This window comes from Dipodomys spectabilis, unplaced genomic scaffold (assembly GCF_019054845.1).
Source record: "Dipodomys spectabilis isolate Male_0828 unplaced genomic scaffold, ASM1905484v1 ptg000628l, whole genome shotgun sequence".
In the NCBI taxonomy this organism is placed as follows: Eukaryota; Metazoa; Chordata; class Mammalia; order Rodentia; family Heteromyidae; genus Dipodomys; species Dipodomys spectabilis.
Window position 1 is genome coordinate 884,361 of NW_024871305.1, and position 21,787 is coordinate 906,147.

At 57.8% G+C, this 21,787-nt stretch overlaps 2 protein-coding genes across 2 annotated transcripts; one reads left to right on the plus strand and one right to left on the minus strand.

The window, feature by feature from the left end:
* The first annotated feature begins 4,145 nt into the window (after positions 1-4,145).
* On the plus strand, positions 4,146-10,189 carry Taf1c (TATA-box binding protein associated factor, RNA polymerase I subunit C). The gene is made up of 16 exons (XM_042671475.1): positions 4,146-4,204; positions 4,715-4,896; positions 5,139-5,277; positions 5,752-5,833; positions 5,943-6,040; positions 6,139-6,228; positions 6,312-6,385; positions 6,876-7,114; positions 7,195-7,311; positions 7,401-7,518; positions 7,601-7,672; positions 7,767-7,902; positions 7,990-8,133; positions 8,597-8,771; positions 8,850-8,987; positions 9,068-10,189. Exons 3-16 carry the CDS (start codon positions 5,140-5,142, stop codon positions 9,949-9,951), a joined length of 2,505 nt encoding a protein of 834 aa, XP_042527409.1. The 5' UTR covers positions 4,146-4,204; positions 4,715-4,896; position 5,139; the 3' UTR covers positions 9,952-10,189.
* An 87-nt stretch (positions 10,190-10,276) lies between these two features.
* Positions 10,277-21,638, minus strand: Dnaaf1 (dynein axonemal assembly factor 1). The gene is made up of 12 exons (XM_042671460.1): positions 21,443-21,638; positions 19,542-19,677; positions 18,181-18,272; positions 17,082-17,303; positions 16,818-16,984; positions 15,660-15,781; positions 14,018-14,184; positions 12,723-12,962; positions 12,434-12,537; positions 11,724-11,777; positions 10,907-11,228; positions 10,277-10,475 (listed from the first exon to the last, which is right to left on the minus strand). Exons 1-12 carry the CDS (start codon positions 21,636-21,638, stop codon positions 10,387-10,389), a joined length of 1,911 nt encoding a protein of 636 aa, XP_042527394.1. The 3' UTR covers positions 10,277-10,386.
* Between the last annotated feature and the right edge of the window lie 149 nt (positions 21,639-21,787).

A 21,787-nucleotide genomic window follows, 5' to 3' on the forward strand; every position in this document is an offset into this window, starting at 1 on the left:
GGCCAGGAGCGATCTGGCGCGGCGCATGCGCGGCTCTGTGCGGCCGCGTGGGGAGCAGGTGGTCGACGGCAGGTTGTGAGCTCCGCCTCCCTCGCCTGCGGCCGACCAATGGGAGCCCTCAGGGTGCAGTGCGATTAACCAATCGGAAGGCCAGGCTCTCCGGGGCCTTGCGGATGCGGATCCCCCCGGCCTACGCGCCTGTCCCAGGGCGAGGCCGCGCCCTGGGCCGGGCAGGGCCGGGCTCCTTCCATCAGCCTGGTCTCCAACCTCGGGTGGTCCTGAAGGTTGGAGAACCCGTGAAGAAGGGCAGGGGGCTTTTGAACTTGGCTTTTACGCTGTGTAGCTACCACCCCAGGAGGCCTCCAAAGCACAGCTGGGGCCTGGGGCCTGCGGCACCAGGCAGCTGTGTTTGCCCAGAGGACCACAGAGCTATTAGCACCCATGTTTAAGACTTCCCTGGAGGCCTGGCCGAAGCCAAACAGAAGTGCTCACCAGCCCAAAACCTTAGTACCCTGGCTTTCCCAGGAGGAGCAGTTCTGAGTTGGTTCACAAAAATACCCGAAGACGCCAGATCTTCAAGGTCAGAGGCTAGAGGTGAAGGGGCAGGAGTGGGGGGGGACAGGAAGGATAAGATGAAGCCAGGGATGCACACAATTTGCTGGGAGGGGACTTGCAAATGAAATCTTACAGTACATCCAGGTAGTGAGCAAGCAGGCCCAGCTCCTTCTTTCTGGGTCTCATTCATAGTGGCGGTTGCTTTGTGCTCTAGGGCCTGACAGGGCTCATGGGGACATGACCGCGGGACATGGCAGTGTAACTCCTGGGACACAGGAACCGTTGGTGTACCAGGAACTTGGATCTTCCAAAGAATAGGCATGGTGGCTTGTGTAGATGAGCCCTCACAGTTCAGTGGCCAAAATCAGAATGGGCCACTCCTCATTGTTTTTTATTTTTATTTTTTGTCGGTTGTGGGGCCTGAACTCTGGGCCTAGGCATTGTCCCTCAGCTCTTCAGCTCAAGGCTAGTGCTCTACACCACTTCCAGCCTTTTCTACTTATGTGCTGCTGAGGAATCCAACCCAGGGCCTCATGCATGCAAGGCAAGCACTCTTCCACTGAGCCACCTTCCCAGCCCCTACGACTCCCCATTTTGTGGCTGGTCTGGGATGGAACAGTATCACCCTCCTAAAGAGATGAGACAATGCAACAGGTGTACCAACTGGTCAAATTCACAGTGAGACAAAAGCAGAGTCACCAGACCCAGATCCCTCCCAAATGCCCACTGACACCACGGCATGCGGACAAGTGGTGATTGGATGCCACATTCCTCGTTAACTTAAACCATGCAGCGCTGGTTGTAGGGAATTTTGAAGCTGAGCTGTGAGACATGGAAAAGGTTTGAGAGGTTGGAGAGCCTCCTCGACAGTATGCCGACCCCTGAGACCTGGCGTTGGGAAGGTTGAAACAGACAGTTCTGGAGAGGGTAAAGGGGCTGGAATGCTGCCCCCTTCATTCGTGCTGGAAGGCCTGAGAGCTGGACCTTGAAAGACACATGAAGGAGAATCCATGTTTGAATTATGCCCAGGTGGCAGTTTTTACTCTCAAAACAATAAGGGAGCCAGTTGTTCTTTACACCAACTCTGTTTCATGTCAATGACTGTAATAACAAATAACGTACCTATGGCAACCTTTATTTGTTGTTAGACCAAATAAATAAGCTTGCCTCTAGGAACTCGGGGTTCAGGAACCGGTGCGCCATGGGCACCCTGGTCTCTGCTGCCTCCATTCTGTGTTTTTCTCGTTCCTTTGGCTTTGGTATCCTGTAGTACTGTCGCAAGTGGTAGTTAGCAGTAGCTGGTGGATCACAAGTGGCACAACTCATCTAGAGCCATGAGTCACCATGATGGTTATTCTAGAAGGAAGGCTATTGGCTGACAGTAGTATCAGGAAATTCCTTCTTTCCTTCTTTTGTGTATGTGTGTATGTGTGTGCATGTGCTGGTCCTGGGGCTTGAATTCAGGACCTGGGTGCAGTCTCTTAGTTTTTTTTAAACTAAAGGCTAGCACTCAAACACTTGAGCCACAGCTCCTTAAGGACCTTCCTGTCCTGGCAGGCTTTGTGCCACAATCCTCAAATCTCAGCCCCCCCCCCACCCCCCACCCCCCCCCCCCCCCGCTGCCTTATCTGGATAAGGTAATCACAGGGGGGAAACAGAAGAGTCGGAATTGGAGAGTGGCTTCATGAGGAACATTTAATGAGGATGGAAGGGGCCAGGAGCCAAGGACTGCAGGCAGCTTCCAGATGCAGGAAAATGCATAGCGTGGATTCTTCTGGAGCTGCTGACCAGTGTCTGCTATGCCTTGATTTTAGCCCTGTGAGAAGTGGGTTGGAATTGTGACCTCCACAACTGTAAGGTATTTCATTTTCTGAAGCCAATAGGCTGTGACAACTTGTAGCAGAAATGGGCCACTGATTTAAACCGTCTTCCAGCTAGGTGTGGTGAAGAATCACTCCTGAGGCAGGTGGGCAAGGGTTCAAGGCCAGCTTGAGCTACATAGAGAGTTTAAGACTGGTCTGGACCTTCATATAAGACCCTGTCTCAAAATAAGTAAACAATTGTTTTGGTTGCTTGTATCCTGAAGTAATTTTGAGAGCTTATGTCGCCTCAGTTTTAAAATCACTTGTCTAGTTACAAAAGGTGCCATTTCTGACTGCTGGTTTATTATAATCACTTTTTAAATATATTATCATCAAAATTGTGGAGATGCGGCCGTAGCCCATCCCGTTTATGAAAAATGCACCCCAGATGACCTAATTGGCCAGGCCCATCCTCCGAGGCAAACAGGCAGCTAAATCAGACACCGTCTGACTTCAGCCTTCAATCTGGGTAGATGTGTTGGTATTTTCTCAGGAGAATTGTCTCATCTCATTTCCGTTTTCAGCGACTCAATATTACCAAGCAATACTCGGATGCCCCAGGGACTGCTCCAGACAGAAAACATCTTGTCCTTGAAGAGGAACTTTTGATGTCGGCTTCTGAGGTGGTCAGGGGAGACATCTGCAGTCTGGAGTGCCGAGTCTTAAGGAGACAAGCCAAAAGTGCTTCTCCTTACTTCCCTCCTCTCCCTTCTACCATTTAAGCCACTCCTCCAGGCCTGTCTTTCACTATTTTTGAGCTAGGGTCTTACTTCCTAAGTGAAGCTGGTGTAACAGGTGCATGCCATCCTAGCTCCTTTTCTTTTGTGGAGATGGAATTTCACAGACTTTTCTTCCCTGGGCTGGCGGGGAACTTCGACCCTCCCAATCTCAGCCTTCCACGTCGTTTGTAAGGACAGGTATGTGCCATGTGGCCAGCTCAGAGAAGGCTGAGAAGGGGATGCTGGTGAACTTTTCTTGCCTGGACCGGCCTCAAACAGAAATCCTCCTGTGTACCCGGCCTCCAAAGCTTTCCTCCTTTCAGAAGAGCATTCATGGGAGTGTAACCTCCGCAGAAAAGCACGCCGGTAATGAATGGATTGTCCACCCTGACCACACCTGTGTGACCCCTCCTAGGGTGAGGAAACCATACCGACAGCCCTCGAAGACATCTCGCCATCAGCCCTGATCATTGGGCATAGCCTAAAACATACAAAACCCAGGGCAGCAGAGCCAGGCGACCCGGAGGACGCCCCTGCAGTCAGGCCCGGGAGCCAGCCCTCGGTGCGGGCGGTGCCTAAAACGCATCAGGTCTACGCGTGGCGCTGCAGACGTGCAGACTCCGCTCCGCCCGCACGGGGGCGCTCGGGGGCGGCGGGGCGGGGCTGGCCCGGGAGGCGGGACTTCCTGCCGCCCAGGGAGCTCTTCCGGCCAGGTGCTGCTCCGGAGGCCGCCTAGGCGGGCGCCGCGACTCTCCCCCCGCTCTCCGGGGCCGCGAGGCTCCTGCTGGGCGCCGCTTCTCCGGTAAGCACGCGACCCCGGGACGGCGCGCGGCCGGGCTCCGCCCCTCGGGAGGCCCGAGGTCTGCGCCGCGGAGGCCTCTGGGAGAACCCCAGGCGGGGCGGGGGCGCCGCGGGGGAGGTCGAGGCAGCGGAGCCCGAGGGCGTCGGTGCCCGGGTCTGTGCGCCCGAGGCCGGCAGAGGCGCCTCCGGCCCCCGGGCGAGGGCTGGGGCTCTCCGAGTGGAGCGAGGACGTGCAAAGGCCCTGGGGCGGGAAGCCGCCCTGCGAAGGTCCGTGTGGCTGAGATGGTGTCCTCGCGTTCGCCCCTCGGGGACGCCCTTCCCCGAGCTGGCTGCTGCGGGTGCCAGGAAAGCCATGCCGAAAGAACGTGGTAGAGGCCAGGCCAGGGGGACCCGGGCTCGGTGTGAGGATCCGCGCGGCCTCCATCCTCGGCGAGCTCGCAGCTAGAGGAGGCCCGAGCGTCCCGGGCAGCCCCGAGGCGCGCCCCGCAGTCAGCGGCCGTCGCTGTGGTGTGCTGGGCTGTGTGTGGAGCCGACGGCCCGCGGGCGCGCAGAGGCGGGAGGGGCCTGATGAGATGCGGTCGGGCTGTAGGGAAAGGTTTGCTGAGAAGGACCGCCTTGCTGGCGTGGGGGGCCCGGGGGGCCCATCTGGCTTCGGGACCGCAGCTGCTGGGCGGACAGGACACTTCCTTCTGCTGTGGGTTTCACCAACGAGAGCTGGTAGGTTCTTCCCGAGTCGGGAGAGCTTTGTGTTCACTTAGCTTTTCATTACACACACAGCCAAGCACCAAGTCTGACAGTGGGAGGACAGGTGGACCAGGCTGGGCCCCGGCACCGGCCATAGTCACGCTCACCCAGCTGCCTGCGTCCCCTACCTTCCGCGTTCCTTCTGAGGCCGCCTCGCTGTTCCTCCCGCTTTTCTCCAACAGTTGCTGTCCCTGGGTTTGGAGCCATCTTTCCAGGTATGCGTGCATGGGGGTGCACCTCCCCTCGCTGCTTCTGACTGCGCCCATCTCTAAGATGCTGCTCCTAGGTGCCCTGTCCCCTCCCCTTCCCTCCCCCCATGGCTCACCCAGGCTAGGCCAGCAGGCAGGCTGCCCGTCTGCTGCTCTTCCTCCCTCCGCGTGATGCCTCTGGGCACTTGTGCATCCCAAGAAGCCCGGGAGCCTTGTTCAGGCGATGTCTGCCCCTGCTTGCTTTCCAGGATGGACTTCCCCAGCCCCCTCCGCCCAGCCTTCTTCATGACTGGCCCCCTTGGCATGAGTGATATCCCCGACTTGTCGTTCATGTGTAGCTGGAGAGATGCCCTGACCCTCCCAGAGTCCCCTCTCCCCTGCTCCAAGGTGAGGATGGCCCCAGGGCCCTGGCGGCTCCAGGAGGGGCCCTGGCCAGTCTCCTGGGAGTGTGTGTGTCCACACGGGGTGACTTGGCAGAAACCAGGCCCCACTTTTCCTGTCAACCTCTGGCTCGGGCTTTCTCTCGTTTGGTACTTGATCCCTTTTTGTGACTGGAGATACCCACGCTGTGGATGCTCCTGGCCTCCATTTATCCGCTGGAGGACACTTGGGTAGTAGACATTTGGGTGGTTCGCTCTTTGGCTCTAAAACATAACGCAGCCATGATCTGCCCAGCTCTTCTCTTTACTACTGGCTCTGTCCCGCGGGACAAGTGACAGCCTTCCATGCTGCAGTCTCCCATCAGCAAAAGGACCGTAACACTTGGACCAGCTCGCGGGTTGCTGGGTGGGGTGGGAGCAGGCGTGGCGATCAGCGCTGACCAGCCCTGACCAGCCCGGGCTGGACTGCTTGTTTCCCTAGGGTGGGGCACTCCACCCGGCCCCGGACCTGCTGTGGGAGCCGGCGCTGCCAGGACCCATCCCCCTGCTGCCTCCCGGTCCCGGTAACGGCCTGCTTCCTCCCTGACCCTGCTAATGGCGTCCAGCCAGACACCCCCAGACCCCGCCATCACTGGGGCTTCCCAGTCTCTCCCCTAACTTCGTCTTCCTTAGACCCCTGGGACCCTGGCCTGACAGCCCGTGACCTCCTTTTCCGAGGCGCGAACCCCTATCGGAGGCAGCCCCGGGCTGTGCTGGACATTACTGAGCAGGTGAGGGGTGCCGCGGAGCCCTGGCCGTGCTCAGTGACCTGGCGCCTGCCCACCCCCCTGCAGCTGGGTCACTTCCTGGGTCCCCCTCCCCTCCGCAGCTCAGCCACTTCCTGTGGGATCATGGGGACGTGGCCTTCACCCCGCTGGGGAAGCTGATGCTGGAGAACTTCAAGCTGGAGGGAAACCGGGTGAGTGGACCGGAGTGGCCGGGGAAAGGCTCCCTCACTTGCAGGCCCGGGGCGCGGGATCCTGACGAGGCCTCTCCTCGCAGAGCCGCTCTAAGAAGGTGACGGTCGTCAGCGTGAAGAACCTGGTCCGGGACCTCAGCGGACACCAACCCTGGGGGCAAGTGGCCAGGGAGGAAGGACCGGATGGCGGCAAGGCGGCGCTGGTGGTGGGGATGTGGAAGGGGCCGCAGTGTGACCCAGGTTTCTGTCACATCCGCCTCCCCACCCCATGTGGTCATGAGCTAGGTTTCCCTGTGCCAGAAATACTCAACTCCAGGAGCCTGTTCCTGGATCTCAGGCCTGGCTGCGTCGGGGTGTTGGATAATGTTGGGGGGGGGGGGACTCTGTCTCCTGTTGAGTCATGCGCGCCCCTCCACCCGGCCTGACTCCTGCAGCTGTTTGAAGGGCCTGCAAGGTGGCCTGTGATTCCGAGGGAAGAGGCTTGGCTGAGGTCCCACATCCATCTTCCTGCAGTTTCTGCGCAGGGGTCACACGTGTGCTCCCGGTGTGGGGCACGGGGGTGGTTGTGGGAGGATAGAAACACTGCGAGCCTGGCCAGTGTCCTGTCCGTGGCTGCTCAGCGTCATCCTCTGCCGTCCTGCCCCCAGGTGTCCCTGGGCTTACCTCACCCACCGGCAACGCCGCTTCTCCATCCTCGGGGGCCCCGTCCTCAGCAGGACGGTCTCGAGCCTGCTGGGGCGTCTGCTGCGGGAGGAGCTGGCCCTGACGTGGGAGCAGCTCATGCTGGACGAGGCCTTCACCGGGGGCGCCTTGGCCTGGCTGCCTGGCAGGACTGCGGGCACCGGGCAGCTGGTCTACCCCACCGGAGGCGCCCTGGACAGGCTGTGTATCCTCTCTCACTGGCTGGAGGAGGGGAAGGGCCGGAGCTGGGGTGGGAGCCCGTGTGATCCTTAGCCAGAGACTCAGATCTCCAGGAGGTCAGTTTGGCTTCCGCCGGTGACCCCCAGGTCCTAGGGGACCCTGGATGCATCCAGCTCCGGGGACCTGTTCGGCAGGTTGTCACCTGCACCGTCCAGGGAGAAAGTAAGGCCCTGGCACCTCTCCTCTACCCCACCCAGCCTGCCGCCTGACCGGAGCCTGACCCCCCCCCCCCCCCAACCTCTCCTCCGCAGCACTGCTGGCTGTCCGCTCCGACTACCACTGTGCCGTGTGGAAGGTGGGCAGGCAGGGGCGGCCCGCCCCTTTGCAGGTGGTCCAGGTGGAGAAGGGTGCCACCGGGGTCAGTCTCAGGTGAGGGGCCGGAGGCGGCTGGGAGAAGGGCCGGCTGCGGCCCCCCCCCCCCCATCCGCCTCACACTTTCCTGTGCCCACAGCCCCCACCTGCCAGGGGAGCTGGCCGTGTGCAGCCGCTCCGGAGCCGTGTGCCTCTGGACGCCCCAGGACGGGTACTGCCCCTCTCCCCATAAGCATGCCACCCGCGCTCACCCGAGCCTGGCCTCCATGTCCCGCCTTGGTGCCCACATGTGCCTTCTCCGTTAGGCTACAGCAGATCTACAAGGACTCGGACACGCTCGTGTTCCGGGACCTCTCGCCCTGGCGCTGGGCAGACTTCACGGCCCACCCTCGGGTGCTCACCGTGGGTGACCGCACCGGTGTGAAGATGATCGACACACAGGTGGGCATAGGTGGAGGTGCCCCCCTCCCCCGGCTCCGACCCCTACACGGTGGGGGGAGGGGAGCTCTGACCCTGTGTCCTCCCTAGGCACCCCCGGGCTGCGGGCTGATGCTTTTCCGAGGGGGGGCAGAGGCTTCCTGCCAGAAAGGGGAGCGTGTGCTGCTCGTCCAGTACCTGGGCCAGACGGACGGCGGGTCTCTCCCGCCCACACTGCACCTCGTCTGCACCCAGGTGAGCACACCTCCACCCTGTCCTCAGACACCAGAGCTGCCCACGGCAGCACTTGAATTGCTGTCTGGAGATGTCTGTGCGTGGTGGCCGGCGGGCCAGGGTGGCCTTTCCTCTCAGTGCCACTCCAGTGGGCATCCAGGTGGGGGCGGAGCTGGGCGCCTGTGCAGAGCAGGTGGCTCCTGCTGAGGCACACGTCTGTCCTCCCCTGTGGGGGTCCTGGCTAGGGGACAGGTTTCCGGGAGGGGCCCTGTGTAGTCTTCTTATAATGTCCCCAGTTGTGCCAGCGGCTCGCCCAGGGTGGTCCCGAGGCTGGGCAGAGCGCTGCTGCTGGGTTCCCACGTGCCCCGAGAGCCTCGTGGTCGGGCAGGCCTCCACGGGCCGTCACGTGCCCCGAGAGCGTCGTGGTCGGGCAGGCCAACGAGGGCCCTCCCCAGATGCCAGTCCTGCTTCCTTCCTGCCCCAGTTCTCCCTCTACCTGGTGGACGAGCGCCTCCCCCTGGTGCCGATGATGAAATGGGACCATGGCCTGGCCTCCCCGCCCCTGCTGGCCTGCCTGCTGCCTCCTCCTGGTCCCAGCTGCCCGCAGCCCCTGCTTCTGGGGGGCCAGGGGGGTCAGCTGCAGCTGCTGCACATCACAGGTGGGTTGGGCTGGCCGGGGGCGCACGGCGAGCCCGCGGGCGGGGGTCCCTGGGCCTAGCTGACTGTCCTTCCTCCAGGAGACGGAACCTCCCCGCCCCGGCTGGCCACACACCCGCAGTCCCTGCCCTCCTGCACCGACTCCCTGTCTGCCTTTCCCCTGCTGGAGCCCAAGAGCCATCAGCAGCTGCAAGAGCGCCTGGAAGCTACAACTATAGGTAGCCGGGCAGGGAGAGGGTCAGCAGCTATGGGAAGGGAGGTGCCAGCCTTGCCCATCACCATGCTCTCCTCCCTCCAGGCCTGTCTGCCACCATCCCACCACCCTGTGGCTCCACGCCCATCCTGTCAGTCTTCCAGCTCTCGGCCGCCGGGGACATCTTCTACCAACACCTCCGCCTGCAGACGGCCTGCAGCCTCCGTGATGAGGGGGCTCCAGGCAGCCCGGGGCCCCACCGCCTTCCTGCCGGCGCGGCCTCTCACCCTCAGGACCATGCGCCCACACCGTCCTGGGATGCCCAGGCCACTGCCCACTGCAGCCGGTGGCTGGAGGCCCTGCTGCAGGTACCCCGTGCACCCCGTACGTGGACTGCACCCACCTTTTCCCACCGCCACCTACTGGGCCGCCTGGAGCTGCAGCAGAGCGCAGGGAAGACCACGGAGCGCCTGCGGGCAGCCATGGCCGAGGGGCGGCTGCTGCGGCGCGGGGACCTGGGCCCCCTCCCTGCTGCAGAACCACCCCCCGCCCCCCAGCCAGGCCCTCAGGACCAGCTCACCGAGCGTCTGGGGGAGGCCTGGGAAGGCCGGGGTGCTGCTTGGTGGGGGAGACAGCAGGACAAGATTTCAGGGCCCAAGAAACAGGCCAAGCGGGCCAAGCGCCGGACTCAGCTGTCCAGCACCTTCTCACAGAGCAGCTGCATAGACCGCCCGGACAGCCCCGGTGGCCCCACCCCGAGCCCCTCGGAGGCTGCGCCACGGCCCCCAGGGACGCCACCCTCCCAGGCATCCTTGTCGGGACCCTGGTTACCCCGAGCCCCATTGGAGCGGCGGCAGCCCCTCCGGGACCAGGTGGCCAGGCTGCCACCCGAGGACACCCCCAAACAAGCCACGGTGCCCCTCTCACAGCAGACACCTGGCCTCACCAGCTCCCAGCCTCCCCGGAAGAAGCCACGCATGGGATTCTGAGGGCCAGGGAGGCCGCCTCCCTGGGGAGCCCACAGGCAGCAGTTGGGCTGGGGGGCACTGGTGTCTGGTGGGAATGGGGGGACCATCTACTCAGCTCACCCCAGCTTCTCAGGGCCCACTGTGGACACCCCTGCAGTGCTCCACACTGCCCGTGCCCTCTCTGCCCCTTTGGGTCACCTGGTCCCAGCCTAGCAGGAAAGGCATGTGATCTGTGCACACCAGCCATGTGACACTGCTAACAAGAAGTTTATAATCACATCGCGTGACTGCACTAGCCATGCTGCTTGTGTACAGGGAACCTGGGGTCCCACATGGGGGGGGAACCTCTCACAGCCCAGCCTTCAGAGTGGGCTCCGTGGCCACCCTGTGGGAGGAAGGGGTAGACCGTGCCCACTCCCTGCCCCTGCCAGTTTGATGGTGAGGGCCACCTTGGCTTCAGTCCAAGCCAAACTCAATGTCCTCTCGGCCTGTCTCCATGCTGGGCTTTGCCACAGACCATACCTCATGCTTTTCCATTTTGTCACCTGAAGACACAAGAGGAAGAAGGGTGCTCACTGTCCCGCAGCGCCCTCCCCCTTCCCCACCTGCAGCCCACCCCCTGCAGCTCCCTCCCCTCCCCACCTGCAGCCCACCCCCTGCAGCTCCCCCCTCCTCCACCTGCAGCTACACCTCAGCCAACACCTTGGCCTTGTCCCAGGCTGGAAAAGCCAAGGATGATTTGAAAGCCCGTTTCTTAGCCCAGGACTTGCTGAGCTCTCTGTGGCCACCAGGCAGCTGGAGGCTCAGCCCAGGCTACGCCCCACAAGTGGCAGCTGGCCCATGAGCCTGGGAGTTGTCCTGAGTCATGAGCCAGAGCTCCAGGCTGAGGTTCATTGTCACCCACCGTCCTCACCCCTCTACCCCTGGTCTTGTTGCAGGGTGGATGGCCCCCAGGTTTGGGGTGCAGGCATGTTACCTGGCGGGTGACTGTCCCCAGCCTCTTGGGAAGGGGCAGGTGCAGGGTCTGTCGTGCAGGGTAGGGGCAGCTGGCCTGCGGGCTCAGGGTCACTGAGCTCCTGAATGAGTGGCCCCAAGGCTGCTGTGGTCTGCCTTTGCGTCTGCTCACTTGTCCCTTCCTTAAATATGCCCGCAAAAGGCTGCCGGGCCTTCTTGGAGGGGTCCTTAGAGAGGGTGAAGATGCCGGTCAGGGCACCCGTGTGGGTGTGGTTCAGCTCAGGGTCACTGTCGGCATCGTCGTCACTCAAGCTTGAGATGGCCTCGATCTTTGGACAAGATTCCTGCTGGGGACAGAAAAACTGAGCAAGCTCCATCTGCACCAGTCACCCGGGGTACCCGCCCTCTTCCCCACACCACAGGGTGGCCTTGCCCACTGGGTGTCAGATAGGCTTGGCCCGGGCGTCTGCCCACCTGCTGCCCCTGTACCACAGCTCCCCAGGAGCCCTGGCCACCTGGGCTTGCTTTGAGGGGTGGGCCTCACCCCTTGCCCTCCCCTCTGTCCACACATAATTCAGCCAATCAGATTCCTGAGGTGAGCTGGGTGGGCCCCTCAGGAAAATGCTCCCATGCATGGCTCAGGTGCAGGCACAGCTGCGACAAGTCAGCAGGCAGATAAGTGGGAGAAAGCCAGTGTCTGCCAGGGCCTTGAGAGCCGAGCAGCACCACCTCCAGGAAGGCTGGGGCACAAGGACATTTATCTCCAAGCGAGGAATGTGCTTTGTAGATGAGAACCAACGCAATCAAGTCTGAGCGTGGCAGAGCGCGGGCAGCCTCACCTGCTCCTCCAGAGATGCATCAGTACCATCAACATCCTCCAAGTCAGGCAGATCCTGAAAAAGCCAATGCGCACGCGTCACCAGGGAGGCAAGAAGCGTCCGGTTGTCCAAACTGTGGAGCATCTCCCCACCCCGGCCCCCCAGCAGCAGCCCTGGGTATGTTCACAGAGCCCAGAACCAACAGGACTTAGTTTGGAATTGTCTAGCTATGTGTAAACATAGGAATGCATATACACAACCAAACGTGGGCCACCCGGCACTGAACCAGGTGACAATGCAAAGTGTGGCATTAGAAATGAGCCAGGATGTGGCCTGGGGCCAAGCAGAGGGGGCAGCAGCTGCCCTGCCCAAGTCCTGTGCCCTGGCCTGTCCCCAGAGCGCCTTTTCCCCTGGGAAATGGCTAGACTCTGAGGCTGAAGGCCAGCGCTCACTCAGCACCCCCGGGGACGGGACGGAGGCAGTCAGGAATGGCCACTCCCGGGCTGTGGCCATTAGCAGGCTGCAAGGGCTTTGCAGAGAGGCCTCCGGTGATAGTGGACCTGCCCCAGGCCCCGAGGCCTGCCCGCACCTGAGTGCGCACAGCCCCACCCCTCGGCGGTGCGGACTGCTAGCCCGGGCCACCCTGTGGGTGGCAAGGACACGGGGTGTGGACCCCATCCCTGCGCTGCCAGCTGCGTGCCGGTGCCCCCCAAGCTTGGGCCTCCACCTACATCGATGAAGAGCTTCTCCTTGGTCTCCAGGGCCACGGGTTCTAAATCCTCACCAGATGCCACAGCTAAGCTGCCGTCAGCCGCCGACCCCGGGCTGGGGGACTCTGCGGAACAAGGATGGGTCACTACTCCTGCGCTTGCTTTCCCCAGGCAAATGGGCAGCCTGTGACAAGCCACAGAAAGCACTGGAAGCCGCCTCCCTCCTTAGGCTGGCCTGGGGGGTGGGCATCACTGCCGTGGGCTCGGAACTCTAGGGCAGAGGGGGGCCTCCAGAAGGCAGCTGCATTACCTTGGGGTGCAGCTCCCCCAGGGGCCAGGGCCTGGGCTGGCTCTTCTCTCTCTCTGTTAGCCTCCAAGGGCAGCTCCTCTTCTCCACCCGACTTTTCTGGAAACAGCTCATCCTTGGCCTCAAAGCTTTCGTTAACGAACAACTCTACTTTCCGCTGCGTTTCTGCATCCACGGGGGGCACAGGCGGCCCTTCCTCGCTGGCAGGCTCACCCTCCGCACCTTGTGGCTGTGGCTTCTCCCCTGGACAGGGCAAGTCCACGGTGCGCATGGAGAGTCTATGGGAATGCAGGGCGGCGGGCCCACGGGAAAGGCCCTCCAGAACCCACTGACCAGAGCGTGGCTTGGAGGCAGCCGAGCCCGAGGTCGTTTAGGAGATGCCACACTTTTTAAAGGGCACAAAGCTGGAAAGCCAGGCACGGTAGCATACCCCTGTAATCCCAGCACTCAGAGGCAGAGGAAAGAGGATTCTGGGTTCCAGAGGAGCCTGGGCTACAGAGTGAGACCCTGCCCTAAAGAAAAACAACTGGCTCAGGAGGAAAGTATGTGGTGGGGGCAGATGTATGGCGAGATGCTTAGAGCTACCCCATCTGAATGGTGTTAATAATAGTCACCACTTCACTGTTCTTTCAGCTTTCCTGAAAACATGAAAGTTTTCCAAAACATTTAAAAAAATACATGCCCCTCCCCACCAGGAAAATGTCTTCTCTTCGTGGTATGGTCATTCAAGTAGGTAGAAAGCAATATAATTTTGCCACTTTTTGGTCGGGCGGGGATTTTGCCATGTTTGAATAGGAAAGGTCTTGTTGCCGTCAAACACAGGGAGGAGGGGCATGCCAGGAAGAACGCGTTCCAGTGCTATCTATCGTATGCTCTTTGTGTCACAGATGGGGTCTCACATTGCAACCCAGGCTGGCCTTGAACTCGTGATTCCCCTGCCTCAGCCCCCCCAGTGGCATGCACCACCCCACCCAGCTGGAAAGGGACTGTGCGGCTCTTTCCTGTGGCCACCCACACAGAACCACAGGATGGACCACAATGCTGGGTTACTGATTGAGATGGAGGTCTCTAACTTTTTGCCTGGACTGGCTTTGAACCTCGATCCTCCCAAATGCCACCTCCTGAGTAGCAGGGTTTACAGGTGTGAGCCAACACACCCAGCTCTAGAATCGGTCTGAAATTTACACGTAATTGTTGGAGACCGAGCCACAGGTGAGTGAACACATGCTCAAAACATCCCGGAGACAAAGGGCTGTGGCTTCACCGGCAGCTCAGGGGTGTCCCCGTGGAGCACGCACCTTTCTCCTGGCCTGCCTTCTCCCTTCGCCGCTCCTCAGACCGGCGCTTGATCATGGCCAAGGCCTCCAGGCTGTCCAGGATCTTCTTGCGCTCCCTTGTCTCCCACTGCCGCCTTTCCTCCTTCTCGGCTGCTAGCCCACCCCGGGCCCAGGCCTCGGCACAAGCCCTGTGGAGGAGGAGGGGAGACCCAGACATGGGGATGAGCTCTCAGCAGCGAGGGGCACACGCCAAGCACGGGCTGTCTCAACAGACTTGCTCACGTCCTAAAGCGAAGGGCGCAGGACGCAGAGGAGCCGGCCTCTGCCCACACCGCCTGCTTGTGCGTGCTCGGGGCAGTTTTATTCTCACTGGCCAAAGCCCTTCAATAGGTGAGTGGCTAAGTGGATCCAGCGGCTCCTGACAATGGAATATCATACACCCATGAACAGAAATAAGGTGTTGGGCCACAGAACAACATGGGGGAGACTGAAATGCACTACTATACTGAAAGAAGCCTGCTCTGTTTCTCTGATGACCCAAAACAACTATTTGAAAAGTCTAGTCTTTTCCTTCCCTCCCTTTCCCCTTCTTCTTTCCTTCCTTCCTTCCTTGCTTCCTTCCTTCCTTCCTTCCCCCCCCCCTCTCCCTCTCCTGGGACTTGAACTCAGAGCCTTGGCGCTGTCCCTGAGCTGCTTTTGCTCAAGGTTAGCACTCTCCCACTTGAGCCACAGCACCACTTCTGGCTTTTTCTGAGTAATTTATTGGAGATAAGTGTCTCTCACTTTCCTGCTTGGGCTGGCTTTGAACTGTGATCCTCAAATCACAGCCACCTGAGTAGCTAGGGTTACAGGCATGTGCCACCAGTGCCCAGCTTCTGGTTATCTTTTTATGAGCAAAGAAATGGAATTGGTTTTCTCAAAGCACAGACCGATTGCCAGCAATTACATGAGAGGAAGCTATTATGTATTAGCTACTGGGTAAGTGCAAATCACAACTGTAATGGGTCACATTCTGTAGAATGACTGTAAGTAAAAAAGTAGATGAGCCGGGTGCTGGTGGCTCATGCCTGTAATCTTACTCGGGAGGCTGAGATCTGAAGATCACAATTCAAAGCCAGCCTGGGAAGGGAAGTCCATGAGACTCTTATCTCCAATGAGCCACCAGAAAACTGAAAGTGGTGCTGTGGCTCGAGTGGTAGAGCGCTCGCCTTGAGCTGAAGAGCTGAGGGACAGCCCAGGCCCAGAGTTCAAGCCCCACAACTGACTTTAAAAAAAAAAAAAGGTAGATGAACTGGGCACACCTGAAATCCTCCATCCTGGAATGGGAGAGCAGGGAGGAGGAAATTAAGTTTGCTGAGGATGTGGAAAAAATTGGAACCCTAGTTTATTTTATTGTGCGAGTATGTTGGTTTGAACTCAGCCAAGGCTTCGTGTTCTTGAGGCTGCTGCTCTACCATTTGAGCCGCACCTTCACTGTGGCCTTTTAGTGGTTAATTGGATATAAGAGTCCCACGGGCTTTCCTGCCCAGACTGTGTTGGAAACAGGATCCTCAGATCTCAGCCTCCTGAGTTGCCAGCATTTTCAGGCGTGAGCCACAGTGCTCAACACTGTTGAAGTCTAATGAGAAGTGTTCAGAGATGAGGCAGAGGCTGCTCTTCTCACCTGTCCTTGGGAAACACGGGTCTGTCATCCAGGTACGTGAGCTGCTTCAGCCGGATAGTGACGGTCCTGCGGTAGTAAGGGATCTGTCGGATGACTGTGTTTCCCATCAAGTTCAGCACGCGCTGTGGAGCAGACAGGCAGCGCCAACATGATGCTTTGCTTTTCGGGGGACGGCACTGGGGTTTGAACTCAGGGGCTCACCTAGACAGGCACTCCAGCCCTTCAGCCACACCCCTCTTTGCTTTCATTATTTTTCAGATAGGGTCTTGTGCTTTTGCCCAGGGCTGGTCTCAGACTGTGAGTCCTCCTACCATTGCCTCCTGTGTAGCTGGGCTCATAGGGGTACGCCACCACACCAGGCCCCTGAGTGATACCCTCAGAATACGATGTGCTTCCTTGAGAAAAACGGAGGTGTGAGTATCACATCCAAGCGCAAGAATCGGAGCAATGCTTTTCATTGCTTCTGGTGCAGTTGATTGGGTGGGGCGACCCTCCCTTCAACTGGAACTTTCCAGCTTGGTGTCCCCTTCCAGAGAAGTATTGGAAAAACATTCCCTGAGGCTTTGCCAAGTGCAGCTCAAACTAGTTTGCTGCCCAATTGCTCTTCCTGCCCTGCATCTCTGTGTAACTGATGATCTCTTTCCTGTCTAGTCGGCATGTCCTTTCAAGGAAGCTTGTGCACATAGATAAAAAGTGATAGACAGGAGGGAAATGCAGCCCCTATTTCCCGTGAGCCTCCCTGGACTGGGCCCTTCTCACTGGGCTTGCAGGTGCCCCGGAGGTCAGGACAGCAGTGGACTATTTTCAAATGCTGTAAGTTCCCCTTCTGCTTCAAAAGGCACACAGAGCCAGGCATGGTGGCTCACACCTGTAATCCTAGCTACACAGGAGGCTGAGATCGGAGGATTGTTGTTTGGTGCCAGCCTGGGCAGGAAAATCTTTGAGATTCATTTCTAATTAACCACCAAAGATCAGGAAGTAGAGCTGTGGCTCAAGTGGCAGAGTGCCAGCCTTAAGTAAAAAAGCCAATGGACAGGCCCTGAGTTCAAGCCCTAGTACGCCCCACACACACACACACACACACACACACACACACACACACACACACACACACACACACACACTCACGGTTCTGTGGTGGTTGTTTGTATTGTTTACCAAATTGGGCATGGTCTCGAGGACGCTCAGGATCTCCGGGTCGCTCAGCCTGTTGTGGGAAAGGTCGAGGACACAAAGTTTCCTGCAGTCCTTCAGGTGACGAATGTCGTCCACCGTCTCCAGGTGGTTGTGGGCCATCTGCAGTGTGTTCAGCACGGGGAGGCAGGCTGGAAGGGGGGGTGGGGAGAGTGAGCCCCGGAGCCGCCCCAGGGGAGAGGAGGGAGCGGATGCTGAGGTCGGGAAGGCGCCTGCTGCCGCTCTTACAGAGGTTCTCGATGGTCTTGATGTGGTTGTTGCTGAGGTTGAGTGCGTCCAGCTTCTGCAGGGACTCCAGGTTCTCGATCTTGCTGAGCAGGTTCACATGCAGGAAAAGGCAGCGCAGGTCGGTTTGGGCTTGCAGGTTCTCGATTTTCCGTATCCCGTTACACTCCAGCCAGAGGCAGCGCAGGCCTGTGTACTCTTCCAGGTTCTCAATGCGGTCAAAGCCTTGGGAGAGAGCCAGTGAGGTGACTGAGCTCCCGTGGTGGACCGGGGGGGGGGGGGGGGGGGTGGCTGGGGGGGGAGGCAAGCCGGGGGAGGAGCAAGGCATGGTTGCTGTTGTCCATGAGAGGGATTCTGATGTTGAAATCCTACCCGGCAAGGCCAGGTGTTAGGAAGCTTTGAAAATCCTATGTTCTAATCGTTAAAACAGGGATACAGGAGGACCCGTTGCAACAATGAGATGTACAAGTCGTTATGTCGAAAAACGAACTTTACAACTTTGGTGGGGGGGCGGGGGGGGGGGGAGGAGAAGATGGGAAGGGATGGGAAGGGGAAACAAAGGAGGAGGCTGCAATGCTTGATAAGAAATGTACTCATTATCTTGCCCATGTAATTGTAACCCCTCTGTACAGTATTTTCACAATAAAAAATAAATTAAAAAATCCTATGTTCTTAGAATACAAAAAAGTAATCCAGCATGCTTCCTTTTTATCTAGACAACCAGCAGCCCTTTTATGACTGTTAGGCAAAAATTTCCTTTTTTTTTTTCCTATGTGCTAGTACTGGGGCTTGAATTCAGGACCTGGGGCATTGTTCCTGAGCCTTTTCTCTCAAGGTTAGTGCTCTACTGCTTGAGCCACAGCTCTCCTCTCAACTTTTTGGTGGTTAATTGGAGGTAAGAGTCTCACGGACTTTCCTTTCTGGGCTGGCTTTGAACTGTGATCCTCAATCTTAGCCTGCTGAGTAGTTGGGATTACAGGTGTGAGTCACCAGGCCTGGCTAAAAGAGTGTTTTTTCATGAATGTCCACTATACTCTGCCGGTTTAACTTAACTACAAGATGATCTCTGCAGATAATGAGTCCTCTGAATCCATGCCCTCACCTTTGAAGTGCAGATACAGAGTGTCATTCAGTGCAGGTGTCAGGTAGAGCTTGTGCTGTTTGCAGAGTTTTTGCAGGAAATTCTTAGTCATTCTGTTCAGGTGGAAAACAAACAACAAAACAATTTATTTCACCATGTGGGTATGGGTGAGAGGGGAAAAATGGGAGGGAAGGAGGGAGAAAGGGAGCAAAGCGGGTGAATGTATCTTTACCTGACTTTTATAATTGTAACCCCTCTGTACCTCACCTTTATAATGACATTTTTTATTATTTTATTTTGTCGGTTGTAGGGCTTGAACTCTGGGTCTAGGCGCTGTCCCTCAGCTCTTCAGCTCAAGGCGAGCACTCTACTGCTTTGAGCCACAGTGCCATTCCCGGTTTTCTAGTGGTTTATTGGAGATAAAGAGTCTCATGGACTTTCCTGCCTGGGCTGGCTTTGAACTGCGTCAGCCTCCTGAATAGCTAGGATTGCAGGCGTGAGCCACCAGCGCCCAGCTTACAATGACAATTAAAAAACAAGCCGGGCGCTGGTGGCTCACGCCTATAATCCTAGCTACTCAGGAGGCTGAGATCTGAGGATCTCGGTTCAAAGCCAGCCTGGGCAGGAGAGACCGTGAGACTCCTATCTCCAATAAACCACCAGAAAACCAGAAGTGGCGCTGTAGCTCAAGTGGTAGAGCGCTCGCCTTGAGCTGAAGAGCTGAGGGACAGCACCCAGGCCCAGAGTTCAAGCCCCACCACTGACAAAAAAAAAACAAAAACATTTATTTCAGCTTGCCAGCTGAAATATAAGTTTCAAAGCTTTTAAATGTATCAATTTATGTTTGTATTTTGTGCAGGTTCTGGGACTTGAACTCAGCCACACCCTCTTATTTGGTCTTTTCTGCTCCATTCTGGCTATCTACCAGATGAGCCACCAGATCCACTTCTATCCTTTTTTCTGGTTAATTGGAGGTAAGGGTCTCACAGGATTTTCTACTGGGCTGGCTTTGAACCTTTATCCTCAGCTCTCAGCCTCCTTGAGTAACTAAGATTAGAGATGTGAGCCACTAGGGTCCAGGACTATGTCCACTTACATTGAAACCTCTACACCCTCTGATATGTTGGGCATCTATTTTCATTCCTCCTCCCTTTCTCTTTTGCACCCACTCCCCCTCCTTTTTGGCACATTTTCAGAGCCTCATCTGCCATTGCTACTTTCAGCATTCTTAAAAACTGCTGGTTATGTTCTAATAAAAATGCCGACACTGCCCCCTGCAGAGGCGATGCTAGAAGTGCACGGGGTGTGCGTGATCCACAGACCGAGCCCACCATCCCCTCTCGTCTGCCCTCCACCCAGGGAACGTGCAGCATGCCACAAACCTGGGTCCCCGCTCATCCCTGTCATCTCGTGTGTGTGCAAGGTGAGCGTCGGCTCCACTGTCACCACTGGGCTGGTTCTGGCTCTGGAACTCTGTGTCGGAAGAACCCACACCTACTTCCTTAGGGTCATTAACATCTGTAAAATCAAGGAGATTCTCTTTATGGAGATCAACAAAGGCCCCCAAAAGGTTCCCTCCCTTTTCAGTTTGATTGCTGTCTACTTTTAGCAAGGAGCACTAGAAATCCTCCGATGGAGGGCCATTTTTAAAACGTTAGCAAAGACTACATTAAGAAAAAATGTCCTTGATTGATTGGTATATGAACTGTTCTCAAATAAATATGGACTGACCAAACAAGCTTCGTCAGAAACACCAAGATCCCTTTTATATGAATTTTTAAATATGCAAGCCAGTGCAATATGTTGCTTAGGGCACACGAGTACTAAGCAGTGATTTTTTAAAAATATGTGCAAAATCTGCTTGAGAAAGGGAATGGGAGGAGAAAAGGGTGGAAATGTGACCATCAACCTTATGTGAAATGTTTTATTTCCTTAGCTAAAAAAAATAGACAAAATGTTCATCAATTTCAGCTCTGTAGCAATCCATAGGTATTTGTTATGTTTTCTGTTCATTCATTGGGCTTAAACAGTGCCTGGGCACTGTTCCTGAGTGCCTTTTTGCTCAAGGCTGGCACTTTTTGCTCAAGGCTGTGGCACCCTGAGCCACAGCTCTACTTCTGACTTTTTGGTGGTTTTAATTGGAGATAAGAGTCTCACAGACATTCCTACCTGGGCTGACTCTAAATTTTGATGCTCAGATCTCAGCCTCCTGAGTAGCTGTTATTATGGGCATGGGCCACTGATGCCTGGCAAAAGGCATGGAACTTTTTTTGTTGTTGTTGGTCATGGGTCTTGAACTCTGGGCCTGGGTGCTGTCCCTCAGCTCTTCAGCTCAAGGCGAGCACTCTACCACTTGAGCCACAGCACCACTTCCGATTTCCAGCTGGTTCATTGGAGATAAAGAGTCTCACAAACTTTCTTGCCTGGGCTGGCTTTGAACTGGGATCCTCAGATCTCAGCCTCCTGAGTAGCTAGGATGACAGACGTGAGTCACCCGGCGCCTGGCTAAGGCGTGTAATTTTTAAGGGCTGTGTGTCTTAGTATCACAGGATGAGTCTGAGCTATGTCACATGTCCTTACTGCCTACAACGCCCAGTCACACAGCAAGCAGACCGGCGTTTGCGGAATAATGAGTGGGTGCTCAGTGAAAGACTGACGGATTGTGTTAATAACAAGAGCTACCATTTATTAGTGACCCAGTACAAGCTGCAAACTCTGTGTGTGTGACTAGGGTTTGAACTCAAGAGCCTTTTGCTTGCTAGACTTTTTTGCTCACAACCAGCTCTCTTCCACTTGTGTCCCACTTCCAAGCCCAGCACTTTACTGGTTCTTATGGAGATGGAATCTTGTGGACATTTTTTGCCCAGGCCCTGAGCTGCAACCCTCTAGATCTCAGCCTCCTGACTGGCTGGGATGACGGTGTGGGCCCCCGGCACCTGGCTAGAGACTTTATAATGATCTCCCCCTATGTCTATACAATGATCCCTGCTCACAGGTAGACAAGAAGGCTGAGTCTCACAGCCTTCAGGTTCTAGGCCCACGTCTTGGTCCAGTCACTCCCAAGCAACCCGGGACAGGCGGTGAGCAATTTAACTGCAAGGCTCAAAACCAAAGTTGGCGGGGAGGCGGGAGGGGGGTGGCTAGGCCAGGGCTGGGCCCCGCCGGGCCGGGTCTCGGTTCTGTGGCTGGTTTGGCTCCAGTGGGGAGAGGGGCCCGGGGGTGGCCGGGAGCGGACGCGTGCCCTGGCTGCCGGAGGGCCGCCGCCGCGGCGCGGGACGCTCACCCCCGGCCTCGTCCCCGGGCCTGCTGCGCTCAGCACCTTCCCCGCGGACGCCCTGGTCCGGGTGGTCGCCCGCGGACTCCTCCACTCGGGGCTTGTCCGGTCTGGGCTTGTCCGCACCAGCTTCCTGCGCTCGGGGCCCCTCCTCGCCGGGCCCCTGAGCGCCGTCCGCGGCGGGCTCCGCGGCCTCGGGGTGCATGTCCACGCCTCTCACGCCGAGCGCCCCGCAGCCCTGCCCAAGGAGCCCCGCTTTCCGCTCCGACGCCGGCGCCGGCTCTGCGGCAGCCCAACGCTTCCCAGGGTCGCCAGGGTAACCGCCGCGCACGCGCACTGCGCCACGCCGGAGGC